The following is a 24,841-nucleotide window of genomic DNA, read 5'->3' as shown; positions in this document are numbered from 1 at the left end:
TGCTACATATAAACATAGTAGCATAATATATATGTCATGAATGCCAGGAGAAGCAGAGCAGCCAGAGGTGATCTTTTGAAGGACCAGGAAGGGCCCTGGTTCACAAAAAGGTATTGGAGCTCAATCCTCCTTCCTTTCCAAACACTGGAAGACTCTTTGCTATTCAAACTCTGAACTTAGCAGATGCAGTCTCCTCCTACACAGTTCATGGGATACTCCCCAGGATAAAGCTGTAATGCAAAACATTTTGTTCATGCATGCTGATTTCTTTTAATGTTGTTCCAGATTTGTGGCTGCTATTTCTCTACCAGCAGCCATCGCAACACCAAATTCTATACTGATGCTGTGGAAGCAGTAAAAGACATACCCGATGGGGCAACTATACTTGTTGGTGGTAAGTATTAATTTTACTATCCTTCATGGAGAAAACCTCTCATCTCCTGAGTAGGACAGTCTCAACTTGAATTTTTTAATTGACTAATTTTAAATAAAAAATGGTTAGAACACCTTTTAAATATCATGTAGCATGGAAAATATTTTGTCTTCACATAGCATTTCCTACTGTCCTATTGATGATTACAGGGGCCTTTTCAGTAAGGAAAAAACTGACGGAGTCTTAGCAGAAAAAAAAGGGGGGGAGACAGAAAATTCCCCCTCTAACTGTCAGTAACAAAAATCTTGGATGTTACTTGATGTGGAATGTTTTCAGGTGGGTCGCCTTTTCAGGTTGCTAGTATCCCTTTAAATGATGAGACAAAAATTTGCAGTTTGGTAAAATTTAATATAGATTTTGGTGAAAAGTGGAAGATAAAAAAATTGGGAGCTGGGGAACGCAGAACTCTTGCCATCTGTTTAGCGCACATCTTCAAGCACCTCTGCAGTTGTCTACATATCAATGAATTGATTGATGGCACAAATTTAATACCCTATTTCATCTCTGCCCACCCTCCCAATAGAGCTAAACATGTTGATTTATCTCCGAGACAGAAAGAAGAGAAATGCTAAGAGTGGGTGGGGAATGGGTGATGACTGACCCTGACATGGCAGGGAGAATGGGCAAACAGAGCCTCTGGCATGGGGTGGAAGGTGGGAATGCAGGCACACACGCATGACATGGGGGAGTGGAGAGGAACAGAGAACTCATAGCAAAGGGGAATGGGGAACCCTGACAGAGGGAGAATGGGGGCACACAGAATTGCTGGCAGATGGAGAGATTGGGGGAGCCTGGTTTGGGAGGAATGGGGGTAATGGAAAAATGGGGGTGCACACAAAGTCTTTGTCATTAGGAAGGCTGCAGGAAGTCTCTGAAATAGAAGAGGGTGGCACACGGAGCTTGTGCATGGAATGGAGGAATGCAAGGAGCCCCTGATTTGTGCAATGAATTTGGTCTAAAGAAGCACCCAAGAGTGTGGCTCCCTACTTATATTGTGCTTAATGAATATGGGTAACTTGGGACTTGAGCGCCAAAGGCCATGTCTACATTACAAACTTTGGTTGATGCAAGTTACGTTGGCATAAAGCCACTGCAGTTAGAACATTGCTTGTACGCATGCACACTTGGCTCCTTGCATTGGCGCTGCACGTATTTTCCAGGAGTGCTTGTGTCCATGCATAGTGCGGTGCATTGTGGGTAGGTATCCCACTGTGCAGCCCGTCACCCTCCAGCACACTGTCTTTCACGAAGTTTTGGCAATGCCTGGTAGGGCAGAAGTGAGTTGCACAGGAATGACTGGGAGCATGGGGTCAACTTCCCAGCGTGCCACTCTCCATCCCGTAATGACATCTGTCCCTTAATTTCACTCCTTTTTAAAAATTTATGAACCTGTGTGGCCCTCCTTGCTTTCTGCCATCTCAGTGGAGATTGCAGAGTTTTGCACACTTCTGTCAGAAGAGTTGCAAACAAAGGACGCACAATTCTCCAGTATTTGTAGAGCCGGAAGAAGAACCAAATGGGTAGAGGGGGAAGATTGCTGTGGGACATAGTACAAACCAATTGAAGGCTGTTGGTGGCATTCACATAGCTGCAGATGGTGGTGCACCACTCCTGGGCCCAAGAAATGAGCACTGACTGGTGGGATCACATCGTAATGCTGCCTTGGGATGACCAGCAGTGGCTGCAGAACTTTCAGATGTGCAAGGCCACATTCCTGGATCTGTATGCTGAGCTCACTCTAGCACAGGGACACCAAAATGAGAGCTGCACTGACAGTGGAGAAGCGAGTGTTGATCACACTGTGGAAACTCGCAATGCCGGATTCCTATTGGTCAGAGAGAAATCATTTTGGTGTTGAAAAAATCCACTGGGGGTGGGGGCTGTTTTATGCAGCCTGCAGGGTTAATTGTCTCCTGCTATAGAGGGCTCTGACTCTTAACAACATACAGGACATAGTGAATGGTTTGCAGCAATAGGGTTCCCAAACTGCGGTAGAGCAAGAGACAGCATGCATCTCCCTATTTGGCACCAGACCACCTTGCCACTGAGAACATCAACAGAAAGGGATACTTTTCTATGGTTATGCAAGCATTAGTGGATCACCAGGATGCTTCACCAACATCAATATTGACAGGTCAGGGAAGGTGAATGATGTTTGCATCTCTAAGAACACAAGACTGTTCAGAAAACTGCAACCAAGGACTTATTTTCCCGATAGGTAGATTACAATTGGTGATATTGAAATGTCAATAGTGACCCTGGGGAATGCAGCCTATCCTGGCTCCCCATGCTTATGAAGCTATACGCTGGCCACCTCGACCACACCAAGGAAAGATTCAATTACAGGCTCAGCAGGTGCAGAATGACAGTTGAATGTACCTTTGGTAGATGGAAGGGATGCTGGTTTTCACTCACAAGGATGGATTTCAATGGGGGGGCAGGGAAATATCCCAATAGTTAAAGCTGCCTGCTGTGTCCTGCAGAATATATGTGAAGCAAAGGGGGAAAAGTTGCTGCCGGGATGGGGGTGGAGTGACCGTCGTCTGAGTTTGAACAGCCAGACACAAGAGCTATAAGAAGAGCTCAGCACAGAGCTATCTGGCTCAGGGAGGATTTGAAAGAGCACTCTAAACAGTTAAATCACAGTAATGCATTGTGGTGGAGCGTGCTCTCTCCCTGGCTCGGTTGTTTTGCGGCCTGTTAGGAATTGTGGGTGCTTGGCACACATCTATGAATATAACGCTCCCAATGCACCTGTTAATTCTGTGGTGCTTCCTGTATATTTGATTATTGCACTGTCACAGATCCCATGAGTTTGTCACACTGCACAGTAACAAGTATGTAGGTACTTCCAGAATAAAGATGAATTATTTCCCAAATAATAAAATTTTATTCAGTAACAAAGTCAGTGCAAAGAAAAATCTGCAGCTTAAAATCAAATACATTTAAAACTCAATAAATTAATGCAACAGAACTTAAAAAGGGAAAGAACATTCACATCTATTTTACCTACGTGTGCAGCAAGTGGGGCGTTCACAGGTCAGTGTATGTGTAGGTGGGGTTGTCCATAATGTCACCGGGGTGGTAGGGGTTGAGATGCTGCCCCTGATGCCATGTGATATGTTGAGGGGGTGGTATAGGGAAGTGCTGTAATGGAGTTGTCTGTGGACTGCAAAGGGAGGCAAGCCTGTGCTATTAAACCTGTAGGCTCACAAAGGTCTGCAGAATCTGTATTTGCTGCCGGAGAAGCTCCACTATGTCCTAGTGCACTTCCCTCTCTTTTTCCTGCTGGGACTCCTGGGCCTTTCTCCTGTCTGCTCTTTCCTTCTCCAGGCTGTCTGCACTGTTCACCCTACATGTTCTTTGCTCATGGTCTGGTGCAGCACTGGCTTGCAGGATCTCATTGAACATATTGTCCTGAATTGTCTTTTTTCCCCTCCTTATCTGGCTCAGGCATTTGGCGTGTGTGTCGGGGGTGGGGGCGGGGGGGAACACCCCACGATGCCGCAAAGGCAGAAGCTGCAGATTAAAACACACACAGCTGCCTTTGTCAATATAGTCACAATGGAAAGTTAAGGTTCAGACCTTCCTTCCCTTGCTCCCCTAAAGTTTTAAACAGGACGTGCTTATTTGCACTTCTGCTTCAGAGTAATTGTGCACAGTGCCACTCACAGCACCAGCCATGGCCCTCAAAGGTGAGGGAAACGAGGAGGGAATTTCTTGGTTGCATGGAACTATGAGAAGGGCAATGGCAATGAATACTGGCACCGTTTTCACAGGTGGTGGTTTTTAGCTTGTATCTCATGCCTGAGGGTAATAAAGGCACAGAAAACACCACTGCTGTTGGTGTCCCAAAGCTGCCCAGGCCTGTATGCTGCTGGCCTGTGTACTGCAAAGATGCCTGCCAATGTTTATTGCTGACTGGCATGGAAAAGTGTCCTACCACAGAGGAAGAAATAAGGCTGCTATCCCTAGAAATCTTCAGGAGAGGACTGCAGAGTATCTCCATGAAGGTTTCATGGAGACAGCTCAGGAGGATTCAAGGGACATCCCTGTGTTCATAAACTGTTCTGCATGCCTCCTCACCCAAAACTGTACAGGGGAGTGAAAAGCAGATAACTATACTACCTCTTTTTATTGTACCGCTACCTCTTCTAGTATGAGTCAATTAATGAAAAGTTGGTATCCGTATCCTGTTAAATTGGGGGTGCCATCAGTATGTCATTATAATGAGAAATACCATTATGTGTTTACCTGAGGTTCCTTCCCCTGCAACAGGCTCACCCGTATTTGACTGCTGGGACTGACTGAACTGTAGTGGAATCTCAGACAGGTCCTGGCGTGCAACTGGGGAGTCCATCTACACCACATGTCCCCCGTCCTTCTCCTCCTCGCTGTTCGTGTCAGGGGCCTGTGGTTTGGGCTCCTTGGAAGTATCCACAATGGTGTACAGCGGGTGGTGGTGAGGTCTCTGCGAAGTATGGCATGCAGCTCTTTGCAAAAGAGGCAGGTCTGCAGCTCAGCACTGGATTGACTGTTGGTCTTCTGATAAGCCTGACACAGTTCTTTGCTTTCAATCAGCACTGTTGCTGATCACAGTTGCCACCTTTCATGCAGTAAATAAGCACCCTGACTTTCACAATAAACCCCAAATCAAGCTAATCCTGTTTCAAAACAAGGCCAAAACAAGCTCAGCCCTAAGAACCCGTAACGCTCTAGTTGACTAGATTTTCCTCCCCACCCTCCAGCATGCAGTCTGGGACTGTGGTGGGCTCGCTGTGCACCTGTGACTCTCTCTCCCCCTTACCCCTGCTTGCTGGGAGCTGATCATCTTCCCCCCCCCCGCCCCAAGCAACAAGCTACAAGCCAAAAATTAGCCAACAGGCAACTCACAAGCCAAATAAGCCAAAAACAAGCCCGCTTTTTGCTTTTTTTCCCACGGGTTTGTCATGTCTGCTGCTGATCTCTGTTGTACCTCGTGTCCCACATCCCCTGTGTGATCTGCTTGTAGATGTCCATATTTCTACAGCTGGGCAATAGCTGTGCTTGCATAGCCTTTTCCCACAGGCCCAGGAGAGCCAGTATTTCCTGTCTTCTCCAAGCAGGAGCACACCTGGAGTGTGTAGATAGTGTGGTCAACTGGGCAGTTGAAATCCGCAATGGAGAGCTGCTAGGTGTGCTCACCAAGCAAGATAGGAAAAGACATTTACAAAATTTGTGTGGCTTTAAAGGGGAGGCAGGCCTTCCGGTCTCTGTGATCTCTGGGTGGTGAAGTTAAAATTGTGACCAAAGCAGTCAGTGTCATGCATTGTGGGACAGCTGCTGGAGGACTGTTGGAGTCGACATAAGTAACCAGTGTTTATGCTCATGCTGAGGCAACCTCGGTACATCGACTATGGCTCAGTGCTGCTTAGGGAGCTGGTATTACTGTGTTGCTGTAATGGGGCACTCACATCAGTGGGAGACACATTTAAAAGTAGACATATGTACAACTAGATTGACGCAAGGCGTCTTGCATCAGCCTAACTTTGTAATGTAGACCAGGCCTGAGCCGCTAAGGTGCTTAGGAAATTTTTTTACCCACACACATGCACACACCCACAAAAACTTTGAAATTCCCTAATGGAAAAATGCTGCAAAGGTTGAAAATGTTACTTATGACTGATCTAGGTTATATTTGTGCTACAGTTTCCTTTTACTGGCCAATTGGTAACACTTTACATCAACATTATAAAAGTGTCCTGTATGTGTCCTATTCAGAAGTTAAAATATGTAACTTTTGCTGTGAAATCTCAATATATTTTGGAAACAGAAAGCTAGATTTTTTTTTTAAAGATATCAGGTAATCACATTTAAAAAATGTAGCATATGGGCTCTCTTGATAGTTACCACAAATTTATAACAATAAGGCTGCAGAGAAGTACACACTTAGTGCAGAGAATTTTTTATTTACATCAGGAAGTATTACAGTTTTTGTTCCAAACAAAGAACAAAATTTTTGTCTTGCAGAGTTTACAATAAAAAAAAACATGTGGGTCCAATATAAATATACAAGTGTCCAAACACAATGATGGGCAGTTGCCATCTAGCAAGTACAGAAGAGCATGTGTTCTTCTTAGCTGAAATGTTTTATGGAGTACCTGGGTTTTTACAAGTTGCTGGTGGGGTTTATAAGGCAAAAGAGGGGCTGCCCCAAGCATATGGGGCTGCATAAAAGGTAGACACAAAGATGAGAATACAGAAAAAGAGAACTCTGATTGCAGTTACTCTAGTTATACAGATTGGTAGCAGAGATCAGAATTAGGCAATCTTCAGGACTGAAGTTGGACTGGATTGAAGTAGGGGGAGTATATCAGAGGGAAGGAAGGTAGAGATGTGAGTGGAGGCAAACTATGGGTTGTGTGAAACTGAAGAGGAGAAGTAGGGAAGCCACAGCAGAGATCCAGTATGGAGATAAATATAGCCAACATAATGGGAAGGGAAGATGACTTTTGGATGGACTGAAGGGAAAAGAGATTGTACCCTCCTAAACCAACATTCATAGTAATGGGAATAGTGTGACTAAAGTCCTGTTCCTTATTCTGAGAAACATTTTCTCCAAGTGTTGAGCTGCTTATTTATCTATAACCAGATTATTCTCTTCAGTGCAGAATGTGTGTGGTTTTTATCATCTGCTGCACAGATTTATTTCTTATGATGAAATTGTTCCCTCTAGAATGCTTGTTACGTGCTTTGTTTGTGTTTGTTTTGCATAGGTTTTGGATTGTGTGGAATTCCAGAGAACCTCATAGGAGGCTTACTGAAGACTGGAGTGAAAGGGATAACTGCAGTCAGTAACAATGCAGGGTAGGTGTTCCTATACCCTTGGAATATTGTATATAAAGAATTAAACCTGCTTACATAAATTATATTTTAACAGAGCTGTGATAAGTCTTGCATTGGAAGTGAGGTAATATTTTTCTTTGGAAGAGCCATCCTTGTGACTTGACATTCTATGGCCAAAATTATCCCAAAAGGATGATGTAAGGTGCATGTGCTTTGAGCTGCCAAGATCTTGTTTTGATTTGGACAAATTCCCATGGCTGCTCATTAAGCTATTTTTGGAATAGTTATTTGGGCATGACTATAGAAGTACAGTAGACTTCCAAGCTTTGTCGTAGAGAGCTGTTGTCACTGCTGTGGCATATGGTGAGTTATTTATTCTCTTGAATGCCACCACAAAATGTGGCATATTATACATATTTCAACTAAACTGTTTTAAAAGCCATGATTTCAACTCTACTTCTTTTTTTAAGTCGGGAATTTTTGAACACTCCATTTAGTGCTCACATAGTAACTTTGTTACAACAAAAGACTGCAGAAGGGATCCTCCTCAGTGAGTTTTGGGGTATGTCTACACTGCAAAAGAAACCCACAGCACCAGGTCTCAGAGGCCAGGACAGCTGACTTGGTCTTGGGCTATGGGTCTAAAAATTGCAGTATTAACTTTTGGGCTGGGGCTAATGCCCAGGCAATGAGACCTCCCCCTCACAGTGTACAGAGGTGGGTTCCAGCCCAAGCCCAAACATTAACACTGCAGTTTTGTAGTCCCACAACCTGAGCCCCACAAGCCCGAGCCAGTTGACCAGGCCATCTGCAGTCATGCTGTGGGTCTCTTATGGCAATGTAGACACCCTTCATGATCGTGTGTCTTCAAAAAAAAACAACAAAAAAACGCTTAACAGTTAAGAAATTCATGTAAGTGGGAGGAGAGAATGACTCCTGAGTATGGATATTATCTCTCAGCCTTCACACAATTTATCTTATGTATTTTTAGAACTCTTTGATCATGATTTCCAGAGCACTTAACAATCTTTGTATATAGAAATAATTTCACTAGGGTGACCAGATGTCCTGATTTTACAGGGACAGTCCCGATTTTTGGGCCTTTCTTATATAGGCTCCTATTACCCCCCACCCCCATCCTGATTTTTCACACTTGCAGTCTGGTCACCCTAAATTTCACCCACTGAAGTGCGTCTACTTCTGGGGTGGAACATAATAGCTATTTATCAGTGCACGGCAATACTGTTAGGATGGAGAGTGAAACTACAGGGAGGATGCAGATGTGCAGAGTATATTTACTTATCTTTGAATTTGCCCAGCCCATTGGGGCTAACACCCCATCTCCTTTGCAATGTCTCACAGGATGATTAGTAACCAAAAGTGGTGTTAACTTTTGTTTTAATAACTCATCTGATAAAATGGCACTGTCAGCAACATAGTAACTCCGAAGAACAATGTTTTGTTATTGACTTAGAGGGAAGAATGTGAAATCATAAATACGTCTTCTTGAAGCATTTATGCTTTTTCCTGGGACTTTTCCCATGACTTACTGACTTGACCTAAACTTTCTTTTCTTGTGAAATCTGTGATCACAGCACAATGCGCTGTGTTTACAGGTCATTACTGTAGTGTAGGTTTGTTTTACCATTTCTCTCCGTGTCACACCCCCCACACCACTTTTTGGCACAGTGTCGCTTGTAATGTCAAGCAAACAAAGTAATGCCAGTGTGCTATCATTTCTGCAGACTTGTACTTACTTTGTTTGTTCTATATTCTGCATTCACATCAAGGCAATGACAAAATATCACATTGTTTCAGTAGAAGTGGATTAATATTGGTGGTTCTTATGGATCATTTCCTCAGAAAGGAAGTTTGTGGGACCCTATCCACATCTTCCAGGGGAAGGGTGATGATGAATCGGGGACCTCACATCTTGTTTGTTGGGGGCAGTGAGGGAACACAGGAGCGTAGGTAGAAAAGAAGACTTGAAAGGTTCTTTCCCCTGCAGGTGGGTTCTTAACATTATTTTACCAGAGGGAGTTAATTGAGTTAAGAACAGAATGTCATTCTAAGTATTTTCTGCACCAGTGCAGACATTAGCATATTAAAAATAAATAAAAAATAAAAAGCTGTTTGAAAAGTGACTGTCCTCTTCCAGGAAAGTTTCCTATTATAAAAAGTTCAGAATATTAATGTATAACACTTGAGTTCTCATTTAACAAAATTTTAGCCATTTTTAAAAAATCAAGCATCTGTGTGAAACTACAAAATGAAGTTGGATGTTTCCTTGAGTTAAAATACAAAATGAAGCTGGGTGTAACTTGATAGTGTGAAAGACCAGTTCCAGGCTTTTACTCTTTAACTTTCTTTCCTGTAACTTTACAAGTGGAGCTTAAACATTAACAAAGTATCTTTTAATCTGCTGCTCTATTGACAGTGTAACTAAATGATAAGATAATGCTGATCCATTCATCATTTAAAACACTTTTAGCCTTTATCATTGCCAAATTTGAGTGAGATTGTTGAAAGCGTGACATTGTAAACTGAAAGTACTTTTCTTTACAACAAAACACCTGTTAGTGTCTGTCTTCACATTTTTACATTTATTCTGATGTAGGTAATTTCAGAATACTGCTGTTCCTTTTTAGCAATTTGAGAATTCATACATTTTTAGGAGACACTGTGTAGTTTATGGTAATTTGACAAAGTCCGTTGCACTTCTGTCTCATCAGAAAGCTTCCTGCTTCTGATATAAGGTCTCTTGGCTCTTGATGGAACCTTTGCAAATATCTGCCATCTTTCCACCCTCCTGTTTAATCCTGTTGTGCTTCTCTCCATTGCCCTCTCATCCCACTCCTCTTTCTTTCCCTTCTTTGAAAGATGCCTCCAGACTGACATTTTATTAACTTTACATATTATCATCTTTGATTTTAATGAAAGGTGATATATGTTTTTGAGGCTAGAGATTGGGTCCGTGTATAAATGTCTATACTTCTTGTTAGGTTGAAATCCAACACTTAATGTTACTTTCATATGTTGTTTGGACTAGATCATACCCTCAGTTACACCTGTGCAACTTCATAGATTTGGTTTAGATTGATTCGAATAGAAGGAATTGAGGTAGAATTTGGCTCTGTGGGCCAAATGCCAGTTTCCATGGGATGAAGCAAAGGAAGGGAAAAGAGGCCTGAAACCATTTAAAGGTGAGGAGAGGGGTAGCTCTAGCATATGCTTCCACACTTGCCATTCTCAAATGAGCAGAACATCGTAATATAGCTGAATAATTTTTTTTTTTTTTTGCTGAGGGGTGGAACTGAGGAGCAGCCATTTTGTTCCATGCCCCTCCATCCCCAGGGTCATACTAGTCAGGAGTTAACTGTGCTCCAAGCAAAGTTGACTGTCTCGCATGACCTTCTCATAAACAAACTAGGGAAATACAACCTAGATGGAGCAACTATAAGTTGGGTGCATAACTGGTTGGAAGATCCTTCCCAGAGAGTAGTTATCAATGGTTCACAGTCATGCTGGAATGGCATAACGAGTGGGATCCCACAAGGATCAGTTCTGGGTCCGGTTGCGTTCAGTATCTTCATCAATGATTTAGATCAGGGATCGGCAACCTTTGGCACATGGCCCACCAGGGTAAGCCCCCTGGCAAGTCAGGCCAGTTTGTTTACCTGCCGTGTCTGCAGGTTTGACCGATCACAGCTCCCACTGGCCATGATTCGCCATTGCAGGTCAATGGGGGCTGTGGGAAGCAGCGGCCAGCACATCCCTCGGCCCACGCCGCTTCCCACAGGCCCCATTGACCTGGAGCAGCAAACCCCAGCCAGTGGGAGCTGCGATCGGCCAAACCTGCAGATGCGGCAGGTAAACAAACAGGTCTGGCCCACCAGGGGGCTTATCCTGGCGGGCCGCGTGCCAAAGGTTGCCAATCTCTGATTTAGATAATGGCATAAAGTTTGCGGATGATACAAACCCTCCCCTCCCAGCTTGGTAAGTGCTTTCAAGGTTAGGATTAAAATTAAAAATGATCTGGACAAACTGGAGAAGTAAATGCAAAGTACTCCAGTTAGGAAGGAATCAATTGCACACATACAAAATGGGAAATGACTGCCTAGGAAGGAGTACTGCGGAAAGGGATCTGGGGGTCATAGTGGATCACAAGTTAAATATGAGTGAACAGTCTAACACTTTTGCAAAAAACAAACAAACCATTATTCTGGGATGTATTAGCAGGAGTATTGTAAGCAAGACACAAGAAGTAATTCTTCCGCTCTACTCCACGCTGATTAGGCCTCAACTGGAGTATTGTGTCCAGTTCTGGGTGCCACATTTCAGGAAAGATGTGGACAAATTGGAGAAAGTCCAGAGGAACAACAAAAATGATTAAAGGTCTAGAAAACAGGACCCCACTCCTTATGAGGGAAGATTGAAAAAATTGGGTTTGTTTAGTCTGGAAAAGAGAAAACTGAGAGGGGTCATAACAGTTTTCAAGCATATAATAGGTTGTTACAAGGAGGAGGGAGAAAAAATGTTCTTAACCTCGGAGGATAGGACAAGAAGCAATGGGCTTAAATTGCAGCAAGGGCGGTTCCTAACCGTTAGAATGGTTAAGCACTAGAATAAATTGCCTGGGGACGTTGTGGAATCCCCATCATTGGGGATTTTTAAGAGCAGGTTGGACAAACACCTGTCAGCGATGGTCTAGATAATACTTAGTCCTGCCTTGAGTGCAGGGGACTGGATTAGATGACCTCTTGAGGTCCCTTCCAGTTCTATGATTCTAACTCTCCTTTGCAACTTCTGCTGGTTGGCATCCTGGAAAGAGCTTGGCTGTCAGTGGGAACCCAGGACCATATTCCGCTCCCATTGAAACTAGGCTTTCCACTGACACTAATGGGAGTCAGATAGGGCCCCTAGAGAGCAGTGTGATGGGGCATGCTTTCCTTAAGAATGCCCAGAAATCCATGTTGCTGCAGATTCTTGGGCTCTGAATGGTTTGAAGGCTGTGTCTCCGTCCCATTCTGTAGGGCTACAAACAGCCACTATCCCTGAAGGAAGAATGCAGCAGTAATCCCATAACACTCCTTGCCAAGATCATAAAACATTTCCCCAGCCTTTTTCTGTAGGGCATGAGTGTGTAACTCTGTGTACTTTATTTAAAAGGGTTGTGTCTGTTCAGGACAATGATATAATTGATCAAATTTGAATTACTGCATGTTGAAAGACTTGCATTCAGGATGAATTTTAGGCTTGTGATCCTCCACCTATGGTGCATTTTACATCTGAGGAAGATGAAAATTGAAAACAATTATTACACATGCACTGGCTTGTTTTGACTTCAGTATTAATAGTAAGCCATGCCTACTTTTAATATTTTTTCCCTAATAGTACCACAGGCCATTGGCATAAAAATGCTTCTTGAAATCCTAAGGAAAAGGCTATCAACAGAGGACAGCTAATTTTCAAAGTAGATCACTATTTAGCCACATAAAACCTTGACAACATCCTTTCACTGAAACAAGAGAGATCTCTTCCAACTAACAAGACTGCTGACCACTATTCACTGATATAAAGATGGAGAAAGTTAGATATTTCAGCCAGCCAAGCAATTAGATTAGAAAACTCTTGTGAATGAGTAGGTATATTGTCTGTTCCTTTGAACTATTTGGGAGACACCAGGGCTATAATCCTGTAATCATTTAAGCAACAGTGTAAATATTTACTCATGTGAGTAAAGGTACTTTTGCCCTGAAGTGTCTGCAGACCCTCACTCCCATTCCTGTTTTTCCTTAATTGTGCCCCAGAATTACTTGGGATCTGGGTCCGGTAGCTCATCCCTTTAGGCTGGCGGAAGAGGCCTTTAGCCCACCCATGCCTGGATTCTCAGTAGGTGAAGAGTCTGCAGAACTGAAGCCCTTGTTAACACAGAACACCAAGCAACTATCCTCCTAGAGCACTGTCATCCTTCTGTAATTGCAGCTACTCTTAAAAACTCTTTAGAATTGAGTCTAATCTTTTTATAGGTTTTGGAATGATTCTGTAGAATTATATGGCAGGGATATACTCATAAATACTATATGAAGGTTTAAAAAAAACATACAGCCAGTTCAATTTCTTCTTTTCATAAAGCCAGTTTCATAAAGGGTCTGTTTCTGCTATCCTTACTCAGTTTGAGGAGTTCCGTTCATTTCAACAATTAATTTCAGTGGTTCTACTTGTGAAGTAAGGAACTACTTAAAATCAGGGCTGCAGACCTAGGCCTAAAATGACTGTCATCATGATTCATATGGTGGAAAAATGGAAAAAAATAATTTTAGTTAAAACAAGTCACAGGATCAAGGTCTCCTTGATATCTCTGTGCCTTCTCAGTGGGCCAGATTCATGCCTGTTATAACTCCACTGAAATCATCAGTTATACCACGGAGAAATGTGGCCCGATGTCCAACATCACAAAACCATTTTTTTTTCTTGACAACATTTGTTTCCATTGGTGGCTCTTAATGTATATTTATTTATCTTATTTTCAAGGCCATAATTTTGGGCTCTGGGAATTCAATAATATTTCACTATAAATAGTACAATAGAAGACTTCTAGGTTACTACTTAAACTTCCTAATCCCCTGAGATGATCTTCTAAAAAGAGAGATTGGCAGCATACTGTCAGATTACCACTGATTCAAACTGTCTGCTTAAAGGCATGATAACCTGTTACCCGCACTGCACTCCATCATTTGTGTGCTTTCTGAAGGAATCCCTTTGATTTTGGAGGTAAACTTGCTCTAGTATGTTGAACTGTGACATTGTGGTAAGGATTTGACCTGCTTGTTATAACAGCAGGCTTGGGACTGAATGGAATAGACAAAAATGCTACAGAAGTGGGAAAGGGTTATTGAATGTAATGGGAAAGTATTTATTACAGGCTTTAATTACTGTTGCTGAGAGCCAAGGTAGATAAGACATCTGTGACTGTGTTGCGTTCTAATTTAGATTCCAAGCTTCTTTGGTCTAGGACTGTGTTTACAACTGTACTTTGTACAGCACCAGAAACACTGTCAGCTCTTAACAAATAACTAATTATAGTGGAATGAAAACATTAGTAATATGCATTACATTATATTTACTAAAATAGATTTTGCTTTTCCTATTTTATCTGCCATGTAACTTCTATGGATGCATGGGACCTGAAGTTAAAAGTCAGTGGCAAAAAACTGTTAACACAGAGTTACTGTTGCTTGGTGGTATGTTGTCCTGTGGCAGAATGTTAAGCTGAGCAAAACTCAAACTTCTGAAAACCAGGAAAGACACAGTTAATGTTGCCTATGCAGGCTTGTCTCTGTGGTCTCCAAGCAGTACCCCATTACATGGTTGTTAAAACATACCTTGACTTTGCCAACCCACACTGTTGCTGAAATGTACAAGCTCTTCACCTCCTTCTACAACCAGTTCATTCTTATCCACAGGATTCCATCTAACAAGACTGATGGACAAAGAGGCTCGGAGGTGATTGCTCATGTTGTCTTCCCTCTGTTTCCCTGGAGTTGGCAGTAGCTTGTGTCTAGTCGATGAACCCTGTCTCTGAGAAACAGTGAAGTGTTAGAGCTTGTAATGTTTGTGCCATACTGTGTACATTTTCTGGTCAGCCATGAACCCTCCACTTTCCCAGCTAATGTGCTTCGAGCACTTAACAACTTTCATATTGACTTTGTAGCAATTATGCAGATGCTCAGTCAAATCAGAAAAAACTGTCACAACTCCTGGATAAAAATCTCTTACACCCTCCAAATCAGCTCTCGTACATTGTATGGGGTGCACACCAGATTTAAGGCCCAGATAATTTTCACCTAGTGAATCACTGCATCCTCAAACATGATGCCAATGCAGGCCACCTCTCTCCACGCAGATTGGCCTATAGCCAGCAATCCCCATGTCATGGCGTACTGCTTGCTGTCCTATAAACTTCTGCAACCTTGTGATCCAGGAATTGCCCAGAATCCACCTGTTGGCAACCCTTACAGCATGCAGATTTCTTTGCCCTCAGCAGCCAGGGTACCTGTGCTGTCCGTTCCAAATCTTTGCACTATGTGTGTCTTTGGACACACCACATTAATTTGCCCCGAGAGCACAAAGTAACCACTCCCCCGGTAATCTTTCCAGACGACACATCTGTGCAAGAGTAGAAGTGAACATGTTCCTAAATACCTATCCCAATTTGGGTCCCCCAATACCTTTCATAAAACTTTGAGGCACTCAAGCCATTTTTTTCCCACATAACATGAATCGTTTGATCTCTAGTTCTGTGCAAAAGAACAAAACAACTCCTAGAAACTTTTATTGGAAAAAAAAATGGCTTTTTCTTTTTCTTCAGGGCTTATATGTCCATAACCCTTAGCTCCAATGACCACCCCCATTTGGGTCACTAGCCCTACTCTGCTGAGGCTGAGACAAACCAACTCCTCTGAGGCACACCAAATTTCAGAGGAATCTGACTAAGCATATCAATTTCAGAGGATTTACAGGGATGCAACCTTAACTATAGTGGTGCTGCTGTGCCACTAAAGTAAGAGATATTCCCTATCCCACAGAGCTCTCAGTGAATTGGTGGATGTGCAGGGTTTGGTGCATTGGCAGAGCTGAGGGGTGTAGGGGAGTTAGGGTGCACTGTTGGGGTGCTCCAGTAGAGCTGGGGGTGTAAGGTAGTTGGGGTGCACTGGCAGAGCTGGGGCGTGCAATGCTTCCCTCACCTAAGCCCCCAACTCCTCTCCCCTTCCCCATAACTCCTCTACCCCTATTCCTGCACTCCTCCACCCTCTATATCCCTCCCAGAAAGCATTCTCGTGTCTGTTTTTTCTCTCCAAATGCTTTGATTACATTCCCTCAAATAAAATTGCCACTCATCACTCACAAATTGTAACAACCACCAGTCACTCAGTCCAAAGCTCCATTTGTCTTAGGTGGGGGGTTGTCATGATCTTTTCTTTGTTAATTGAAGGGCGACTTCACAGCCATCAATCTCAATGAGGTCTGTGGTTTCATCCAGTCATTAATACCTCTCAGTTTAACAGTACAAGGCAATGGAAAGAGACCATTTGGGAGGAGGGGGGACAGGAGGGGAAGGGACAAGACTGTAACTTAAGAGCTCCTCAGTTAAATTTTGGATCATGAACGCTACCCCATGAGACACACCAGTCTGATTTACTGTTTGGCTTTTAGAGCATTAAAGCAGAGTCAAGTTTTAAAGCATATAAAATGGTAGGAATGGAAGCCCTTTAGCCATTTTGTCTTAAATACCATTCTCAGTTCGGGTCCCCCAAAGATTTAGTGGGGGTCCTGCACTGCCTTTGGGTAAAACTCAACAACTTGAGACCATTTTTGAGCCACATCACGTCAATAGTTTGATCTCTGGCTCTGCATGCAAAAAAGAACAAAAACCAAACACCAACCCAGAAACTTTTTGAAAAATGGTTATTTTTTCAGGATTTATATCTCTGCAACCCTGGCAGTTTCAAATGACCCCAAATTTGTGTGTCTAACCCTACCCTTCACCCTATTGAGGCACACCCACTTTCAGAGGAATCTAAGTAAGCATGTTGATTTTAGAGGACTTAGAACTGTCCATCTTTAAACAGGAGTTGTGACACAACCTTAGTTAGCTGTAGTGGTCCTACCATGCCACTATAATTTGGGTCAGATTTCCTGATGTGACTTCCTCTGTGAAGTAATTTATCCAGTGTCCAGATCTCTGTCTTAATTTCCCCATTATTATTTATTTATGGAAGTCTCACTGTGTGGTAGGTGCTTTCTGAACACCCAAGAAATGGAAACCTGTGTTGTGTGTGTTTAACATTTCAGAAATACTCTGTAAAATGAACCCTTGCATCCAGTATGTCTCAAGTGTTGAGAGGCTTTAATTCATTCTGCTTTTACAGACACATAATTAGACAAAGAGTTTATAATTTAAATAGAGAAAATAACAGCTTCCGTGGGGGGAGGGGGGAGAAGGTCTGTGTCATGTTGAGTCTGTGGTTTCTACTGTGTGTGTGGAGGGTGCTGCTTCTGTGTGATGTATACAGATGTGTGGATGCATACATAGACAGAATATATGAAGTTAACTACATTGCCCCTCCAGGAAGTGAAGTTACAAGCTAAACTTGCACTGCAGTGAGTTGCGTTAGGCAAACCTTGCTCTTAGTATGTTGCCAAAATAATAATGGCAATAAATAAATCCATAAAATATGATCAGTTAAGTTGTTTGGTCTATATGTTTTTAACTTATAAGGTTCTTTATTACGGTTACTGAACAGCTAACACTTTGTAAACTATAACCCCAGAAGAAGGCTGCACAGCTCACGTTTCCAATTTTATCATAGGAGTTATTTCAGGATGGCAGTACACATTGTCCTAAGGTTACTAAAGTATGGAGCCATTAAGAAATCAAATACAGCAGTGAGCAGCTTGACTTCCAGATTTTGACTACATGATGATGAGTGGAAATACAGGAGCTGATCTAAGCTTAACTGTAGTACGGTATCAGTACATTGTCACTCTAACATCATGCACCAGAAGTTAACCTTAGCCTTCAATCACTATCATATTTCATTCACTAGGCCTTTGAAGTATGTTGCATGTACTTCAGATTCAAACATGATGAGTACAAATTCTGCAAATATCTTCATCAGTAGGAGAATATGGTATATGAAGGGACATGAAATGAAAGAGGGGAATGAACCCCTTCATTTGTTGTAAGTAAAAATGTTGAATAGTATTTCACAGTGGAGTGTGAAATGGGAGGAAGCCGACTGACTTTCCTGCTAGCCTAAAGGCAATAAAGCATAACGGTGGAACTTAGCATAAGTCTGAGCAGCTTTAACCTTCTGAGTCTAGAAAATGTGTTTTCAATACATTTCAAAAGGTATTTTGCATATAAGTAAAGTATATAAGACTGGATTACTTTTTTTTTTTTTAAATTCATTTCAAAGTAGTAGTAAGAGTGTGCACTTCTATGAGGGATTCTTTTCAGAACGTTTGTCACTTGCCCTTTTCAAACTTCATGACCACTGTCTGCCTTTTATTGGTCACCCTCAGAAACGGGGTACTGGATTTGATGGTCCAATGTCTTGATGGGCAAGTATTCATAGGTGGCTGGTGACAACAGTGTTTAGTCTTAAGTGCCCAAATTCCTTTTCAAAATGAGAGTTAGGCTCCTAAATCAGTTAGGCATTGCAACACTGAGTGCTTAAATAGCATTAACAATTTGGGCCTTAAAGTCTGATTCATCTCCCAGTAAAATCAATGGAAAGACTCCCTGAACTTCAGTGGGAGTTGGATTGAGCCCTGACTGCTTTTCTAGTTCTTGTGCCACCACCATAGCTGTTGGAGCACTTTACATTAGGGGCAGCAGCTTGCGTAGGCATATCAAGACCCCTTCCGCCCTATTACCATAGTTCTCTCCAAAATATTTGAGGGAATTAGCTTGCCCTGCCCTCAGTCACCAGGTGCTGACATGACTTCTCTGCTCTTACTATATGACAGGAGGAGTTTTAATTTCAGTGCTGAATTGGATAGTCACGATGAAATGCTAAGGGAGATTAGAGAGGCTATCAAAATAAAGAACTCAGTAATAGTGGGGGATTTCAATTATCCCCATGTTGACTAGGTACATGTCACCTCAGGACGAAATGCAGAGACAAAATTTCTTGATACTTTAAATGACTGCTTCTTCGAGCAGCTGGTACAGAAACCCACAAGGGGAGAGGCAACTCTTGGACCAGATCCTGCGCTCCACTCAGGACTAGATCAAGAGGTAACTATAACAGGCCCATAATATAATAACATTTAACATTCCTATGGTGGGAAGAACACCTCAACAGCGCAACACTGTGGCATTTAATTTCAGAAAGGGGAACTATGCAAAAATGAGGAGGTTAGTTAAATAGAAATGGAAAGGTACAGTGACTAGAGTGAAATCCCTGCAAGCCTCATGGACACTTTTCAATGAAGATATTGAACAGAACCAGACCCAGAACAGTTCCCTGGAGGCCCCACTCCATATGCCTTTCCAGCTTGACTGTGAACCACTCATAACTACTCTCTGGGAACGGTTTTCCAACCAGTTATGAACCCACCTTAGAGTAGCTCCATCTAGGTTGTAATTCCCCAGTTTGTTTATGAGAAGGTCATGTGAGACAGTATCAAAAGTCAAGGTATGCCATATCTATTGCTTCCTCCAGGCATGTTACCCTGTCAACGAAATCTATGATGTTTGTTTGACACAACTTGTTCTTGACAAAGCCATGCTGTTACTTATCACCTTATTATCTCCTAGGTGTTTGCAAACTGATTGCTTAATTATTCGCTTCGTTCTCTTTCAGGGTATCGAAGTTAAGCTGACTGGTCTGAAATTCCCCAGGTTGTCCTTATTTCCCTTTCTATAGATGGGCACTATATTTGCCCTTTGCCAGTCCTTTGGAATCTCTCCCGTCATCCATGACTTTTCAAAAGATAATCACTAATGGCTCAGATACCTCGTATGACAGCTCCTTGAGTACTCTAGGATGTATTTCATCAGGCCCTGGTGACTTGAAGACATCTTACTTGTCTAAGTAATTTTAAATTTGTTCTTTCACAATTTTAGCTTCTTATCCTACCTCATTTTCACTGGCATTCACTATGTTAGGCGTCCAACTGCTACAAACTTTTCTGGTGAATACATTCCAAGAACTTGTTGGATAATCTGTGCCTGCTGTATTATTTTTCCAACAGATGTCTGCGTAATTGAAATCCCCCATCACCACCAAGTCCGGTGCTTTGGGTGATTTTGTTAGCCTGATCCACCTCTTCTTCCTGGTTAGGTAGTCTGTAGTAGATTCCCATCATGACATCACCTTTGTTTTTTACCCCTTTTATCCTTAGCCAGAGACTTTCAACAAGTCTGTCTGCTGTGATCTAGCTGGTGATAGAGAGTAAGGAAGCATTATATAATTGCATAATTGCCCGCATCATTGAAGGACAAAGAAAGACTATTTTATGAGGGGATTAAAAAGTTCTACTTTTTGTCTGTAATAATGGATAATTCCAACTGGTTTTCCCTAAATTGTAGTTGAGTTAAAAATGTAAAATATACTGGTGTTTTCCATGAGGCTCTGTATATTGCGAACTTGCAGACTCAGCTATAGTGTGCTGGATATCTGGATTTGCCCCATAAAAAGTTTCTTTTTATAGGTTTTCTCTGTTTCTTCTTCCAGTGCTTGTTCACGTCCATTCCACATTAGGTGTGCACGCGCCACGTGCACAAGCGTTGGAAACTTCTCCCCTTAGCGGCTCCTGTCAGGCCGGTGGGCCCCCTGAGTGGAGCCACTGTGCCGTGCATATATACCCCTGCTGGCCCGACCCCCTCCAGTTCCTTCTTGCTGTCCGTGGCGGTGTTGGAACAACCTCTCTCTCTCTTGTAGAAGAGCAGTCCCTTAGCCTTTAGAGTAGCTTTTATCAGTTTGTTTATGTACAGATTGTGGACACTTAAGTCATTAGGTGCTTGGAGGCCTCCATCACCTGCCCCGGGCCACGGGGCATGCTGCAGGCCCATGGCTTCAAGGCTTGCGCCACGTGCTGCAAACCTATGCCAGTTAGTGACCCCCACGACTCGTGTCTATGTTGCCTGGGGGACGGACATAAACTGAATGGTGTAGGATTTGCAAGGCGTTCAAGCCAAGAACAAGGAAAGAGAGAGACTTTCGCCTAAAGCAGCTATTGATGGAGGCCGCATTGCAGCCGCTGGGCCCGGAGCACCTGACGCCGGCTCAGGCTTCCTTGGTGCGTAGTGCCCTGGAGCTGTCGAGAGACCCGGCACTGGCTAAGCACCGTAAACTGTCGGCCCTGGAGCGTCAGGCTAGGCCCCGGCACTGCTCGTCCTACCCGGTGCAGCTCCCGGCGCAGCCTGAAGGAAGGTGCGGTCGTTCTCCGCACGGGAGGCTGGCGCCTCCCAAGGCCTCGAGCGCCAATAAGAGCGGGAAGGTCCCGGTACCGGCGCTGGCACGGGCGGTCCCAGCAGCACAAGCCCCATCGAGCCCAGACCTAAGTGAGCTCAGAGCTGACGATGGGCTCAAGGGCATAACGGATCAGCCCTCCACGCCTGGCACCTTTGAGGCTGCAAAGGACCTTATTGAGCTGTCGGTGGCGAGCCCCGTCCCATATGGGGAGAACCCTCTGGCACCCATGCCTCGGGAGCCGTCGAGGGGTAAGCCGGCAATGGTGTGCTGCTCGAGGACACCGTCCTGGCCCCGCTCCCGGAGTTGATCTCGGTCTAGCTCCGACTCTGCGGACTCACGCTTGCCTGCCACCGAGAAGGAGGTTGTGGCTCCAGCAGCGGGTCGATGCGAAGAAGCACCAGAAAGGGCATGCCGCTCTCCGGCACCGCCCAGAGACCGGCACCAGGAGGAGTTGAGACGGCCCTCCCCAGAGGACTCCAGCAGACGGTCCTGGTCCAGGGAACGCTGGCACGGGTCCTGGTCCAGGGAACGCTGGCACGGGTCCTGGTCCAGGGAACGCTGGCACGGGTCCTGGTCCAGGGAACGCTGGCACGGGTCCTGGTCCAGGGAACGCTGGCACGGGTCCTGGTCCTGGTCCAGGTCCCGGTCCCAGGGATATCGGTACCGCTCCTGGTACCGCTCAGCCAGGAGCCACTAGTTCTCCCGCCAGCGCAGATCGTTGGCACCACCATGGCCTTCGCGATTGGCGTTGCTGCAGTCCGGCACCGGCTCTGACTGCTATAGCTACCCACACTGGGGCCTGGACAGCAGGGACCCTCAGGGGAGCTGGTAACCTCAATGGGGGCTGCCAGGCCATTGGCCCTTCTGGACCCCCTGGGCATATTAGGAGCACCAAGGGGCCCCATCTAGGGCAAGTTACTCGGTGCAGCGGTCCCGGTCCCCGCACCGACGCCAGGCAGTGCCGGAGGCAACAGTATCCAGGCCTCCAGCATCCCCCCAGCATAGACCGGAGAGTCCGGCACCGAGCCAAGTACTGTCCCATGGACTCCCGCCCCGGCCTGAGCCGGAGGCTCCTATCATGGGAGATGGGGAGCAGGAGGACCAACCAGAGGGGGTCGAGCAGCAGCTAACCTCCTCATCTTCCCCCGATGAGGCGGTGGCAGGTACAGAGGTGTCCGGCCCTCTACCGATAGACCATAGAGCCCACCAGGAATTGCTGCGCAGGGTCACCCAAAATTTGGGGTTGCAGGCCGAGGAGGTGGTTGAGCAGGAAGACCCCATGGTGGACATTTTGAGCCCTGAAGGTCCATCCAGAATAGCGCTCCCGCTCATTAAGACCATTCAGTCCAGCTGTAAGATTATATGGTAGACCCCGGCCTCCAGCGCTCCAATGGCTAAAGGAGTGGAGCGTAAATACTCTGCCCCATCTAAGGGCTATGAGTTCCTGTTCTGCCACCCAAGTCCATGCTCCCTAGTGGTCTCAGCGGTAAACGAAAGGGAGCACCCTGGTCAGCAGGCCCTAGCCTCTAAGGCCAAGGAGGCGAAACGACTGGACCTTTTTGGCAGAAAGGTGAATCGGGGGGCATTCAGTTGAGGATTGAGAACCAGCAGGCCATCCTCAACAGGCACAATTTCAACTCCTGGGCGGCAGTGGGGAAGTTTAAGGACAACCTCCCGCAAGGTTCCCAACAGGAGTTCACAGCCCTGGTGGACAAGGGCAAGGCAGTAGCCGAGACCTCTCTCCAGGCCTCCCTGGATTTGGCAGACGCGGCAGCTAGAACAATCGCATCGGGGTGGTCATGAGGCACTCGGCTTGGCTCCAGGAGTCAGGCCTGCCCCCCGAGGTCCAGAATACACTCTAGGACCTCCCCTTCGAAGGGTCCAGGCTCTTCTCGGACCAGACAGATGTGAGGCTGCATAGCCTCAAGGACTCGCGAGCTACACTCAAGTCTCTGGGTATGCACACCCTGGCGACTCAGAGGAAGCCCTGTAAGCCGCAGCCTCCCCCTCAATGCCAGTACCAGCCTCGCCATAGGCATGAGGCTTACCGTAGGCGAGGCAGGGATAACAGGTAATGGTGCAACAACAACAATAACAATAATGCGCCGGGCCAGAACCAAGGTCAGCACAAACCCCAGCTGGGCACTAAGCCAGGCTTCTGAAGGTGCGCTCGAGGACAGCGTACCAGACCAGTCACTGGATCTGTCCCTTTGTTTCCTGAACTGCCTATCCCGTTTCTCCCATGCGTGGTCCACCATTATGTCAGACTGTTGGGTCTTATGCATGGTACGGAATGGGTACTCGCTGCAGTTCGCCTCCCTCCCCCCCCTTTCATCTCCCTTCCCCGTCCCTCTTCAGGGACCCCTCTCACGAGCATCTCCTAGAGAAGGAAGCCTGCTCGCTGCTAGAGGCGGGGGTGGTAGAGGCGATGCCGGATGGGGCTAAGGGGAAAGGGGTTCTATTCCTGGTACTTCCACATCCCCAAGGCCAAAGGGGGCCTTCGCCCCATCCTAGACCTGCTCAGGCTCAACAAATTCCTGGTCAAAGCCTGATTCTGCATGGTCTCTCTGGGCACCATCATCCCTTCCCTGGATCCGGGGGACTGGTACGCCGCCCTCGACATGAAGGACGCATACTTTCATATCGCCATCTTCCCAGCACATCAGCAGTTCCTACGCTTTACCATGGGCCGAGAACATTACCAGTTTGTGGTTCTCCCGTTAGGTCTAGCTGCGGCCCCAAGGGTGTTCACAAAGTGCACGGTGGTGGTGGCGGCCTTCTTACAGAGGCAGAGAATCCAGGTGTACCCGTACCTCGACAACTGGCTCCTGGCAGGCCGTTCCGAGGCGGAGATGCGGGGCTATGTGGAGGTGGCCCTGAGATTGTTCCGCGAGCTGGGGCTCCTGGTCAACGTCCTCAAGTCCACGCTCGTACCCACGCAGAAAGTGGAATTCATGGAGGCGGTCCTGGACGTGGTGCAGGCCAGGGCAAGCCTTCCAGTATCCCGATTCCGGGCTATCCAACAAGCGGTGGCCTCCCTATGCCAGTTTCCAACGACAATGGCCAGGTGCTGCCTGCAGCTGCTGGGCCACATGGCAGCATGCACATACGTGGTCAGGCATGCCAGACTGAGACTTAGGACTCTGCAGGCATGGCTCGCTCGGGTGTACTGCCCAGGCAGGGACCCCCTGGACTTCGTGGTGACAGCCCCAAGGGATGTGCTGGACTCCCTGCTGTGGTGGCAGTCCCAGTCTGTGGTTTGCGAAGGCATCCCCTTTGCCGCCCCACTACTGGACCTGACGCTGGTGACGGACGCGTCAGACCACGGAAGGGGGGCTCACCTGGGGGACCTCATGATGCAGGGGTTGTGGTCCGGAGCAGAGCGGTCGCTCCATATCAATGTGAAGGAGCTCAGGGCGGTTTGTCTCACCTGCCAGACCTTTCACACCACTCTGAGTGGTCACAGCTTGACAGTTCTGACGGACAACACTACTGCCATGTTTTATATAAACAAGCAGGGTGGGGCTTGTTCCTCGCCACTCTGTCGCAAGGCTCTCCTCCTCCGGCACCTTTTCATAGCCCATGCAATTCACCT

General features: G+C 45.6%; 1 protein-coding gene across 1 annotated transcript in view; it reads left to right on the top strand.

The window, feature by feature from the left end:
* The window catches only part of OXCT1 (3-oxoacid CoA-transferase 1), a 126,166-nt gene that overhangs the window by 1,787 nt on the left and 99,538 nt on the right, over positions 1 to 24,841 (top strand). Inside the window, exons 2-3 of the mRNA XM_084628066.1 lie at positions 286 to 394; positions 7,189 to 7,279. Coding sequence (XP_084484192.1) covers positions 286 to 394; positions 7,189 to 7,279 — 200 coding nt within the window. The remainder of the gene's footprint in view (positions 1 to 285; positions 395 to 7,188; positions 7,280 to 24,841) is intronic.

Source organism: Lepidochelys olivacea (genome assembly GCF_965140295.1).
Source record: "Lepidochelys olivacea isolate rLepOli2 genome assembly, chromosome: 5".
NCBI lineage: Eukaryota > Metazoa > Chordata > Testudines > Cheloniidae > Lepidochelys > Lepidochelys olivacea.
This window is presented reverse-complemented; position numbering and strand designations above follow the sequence as displayed.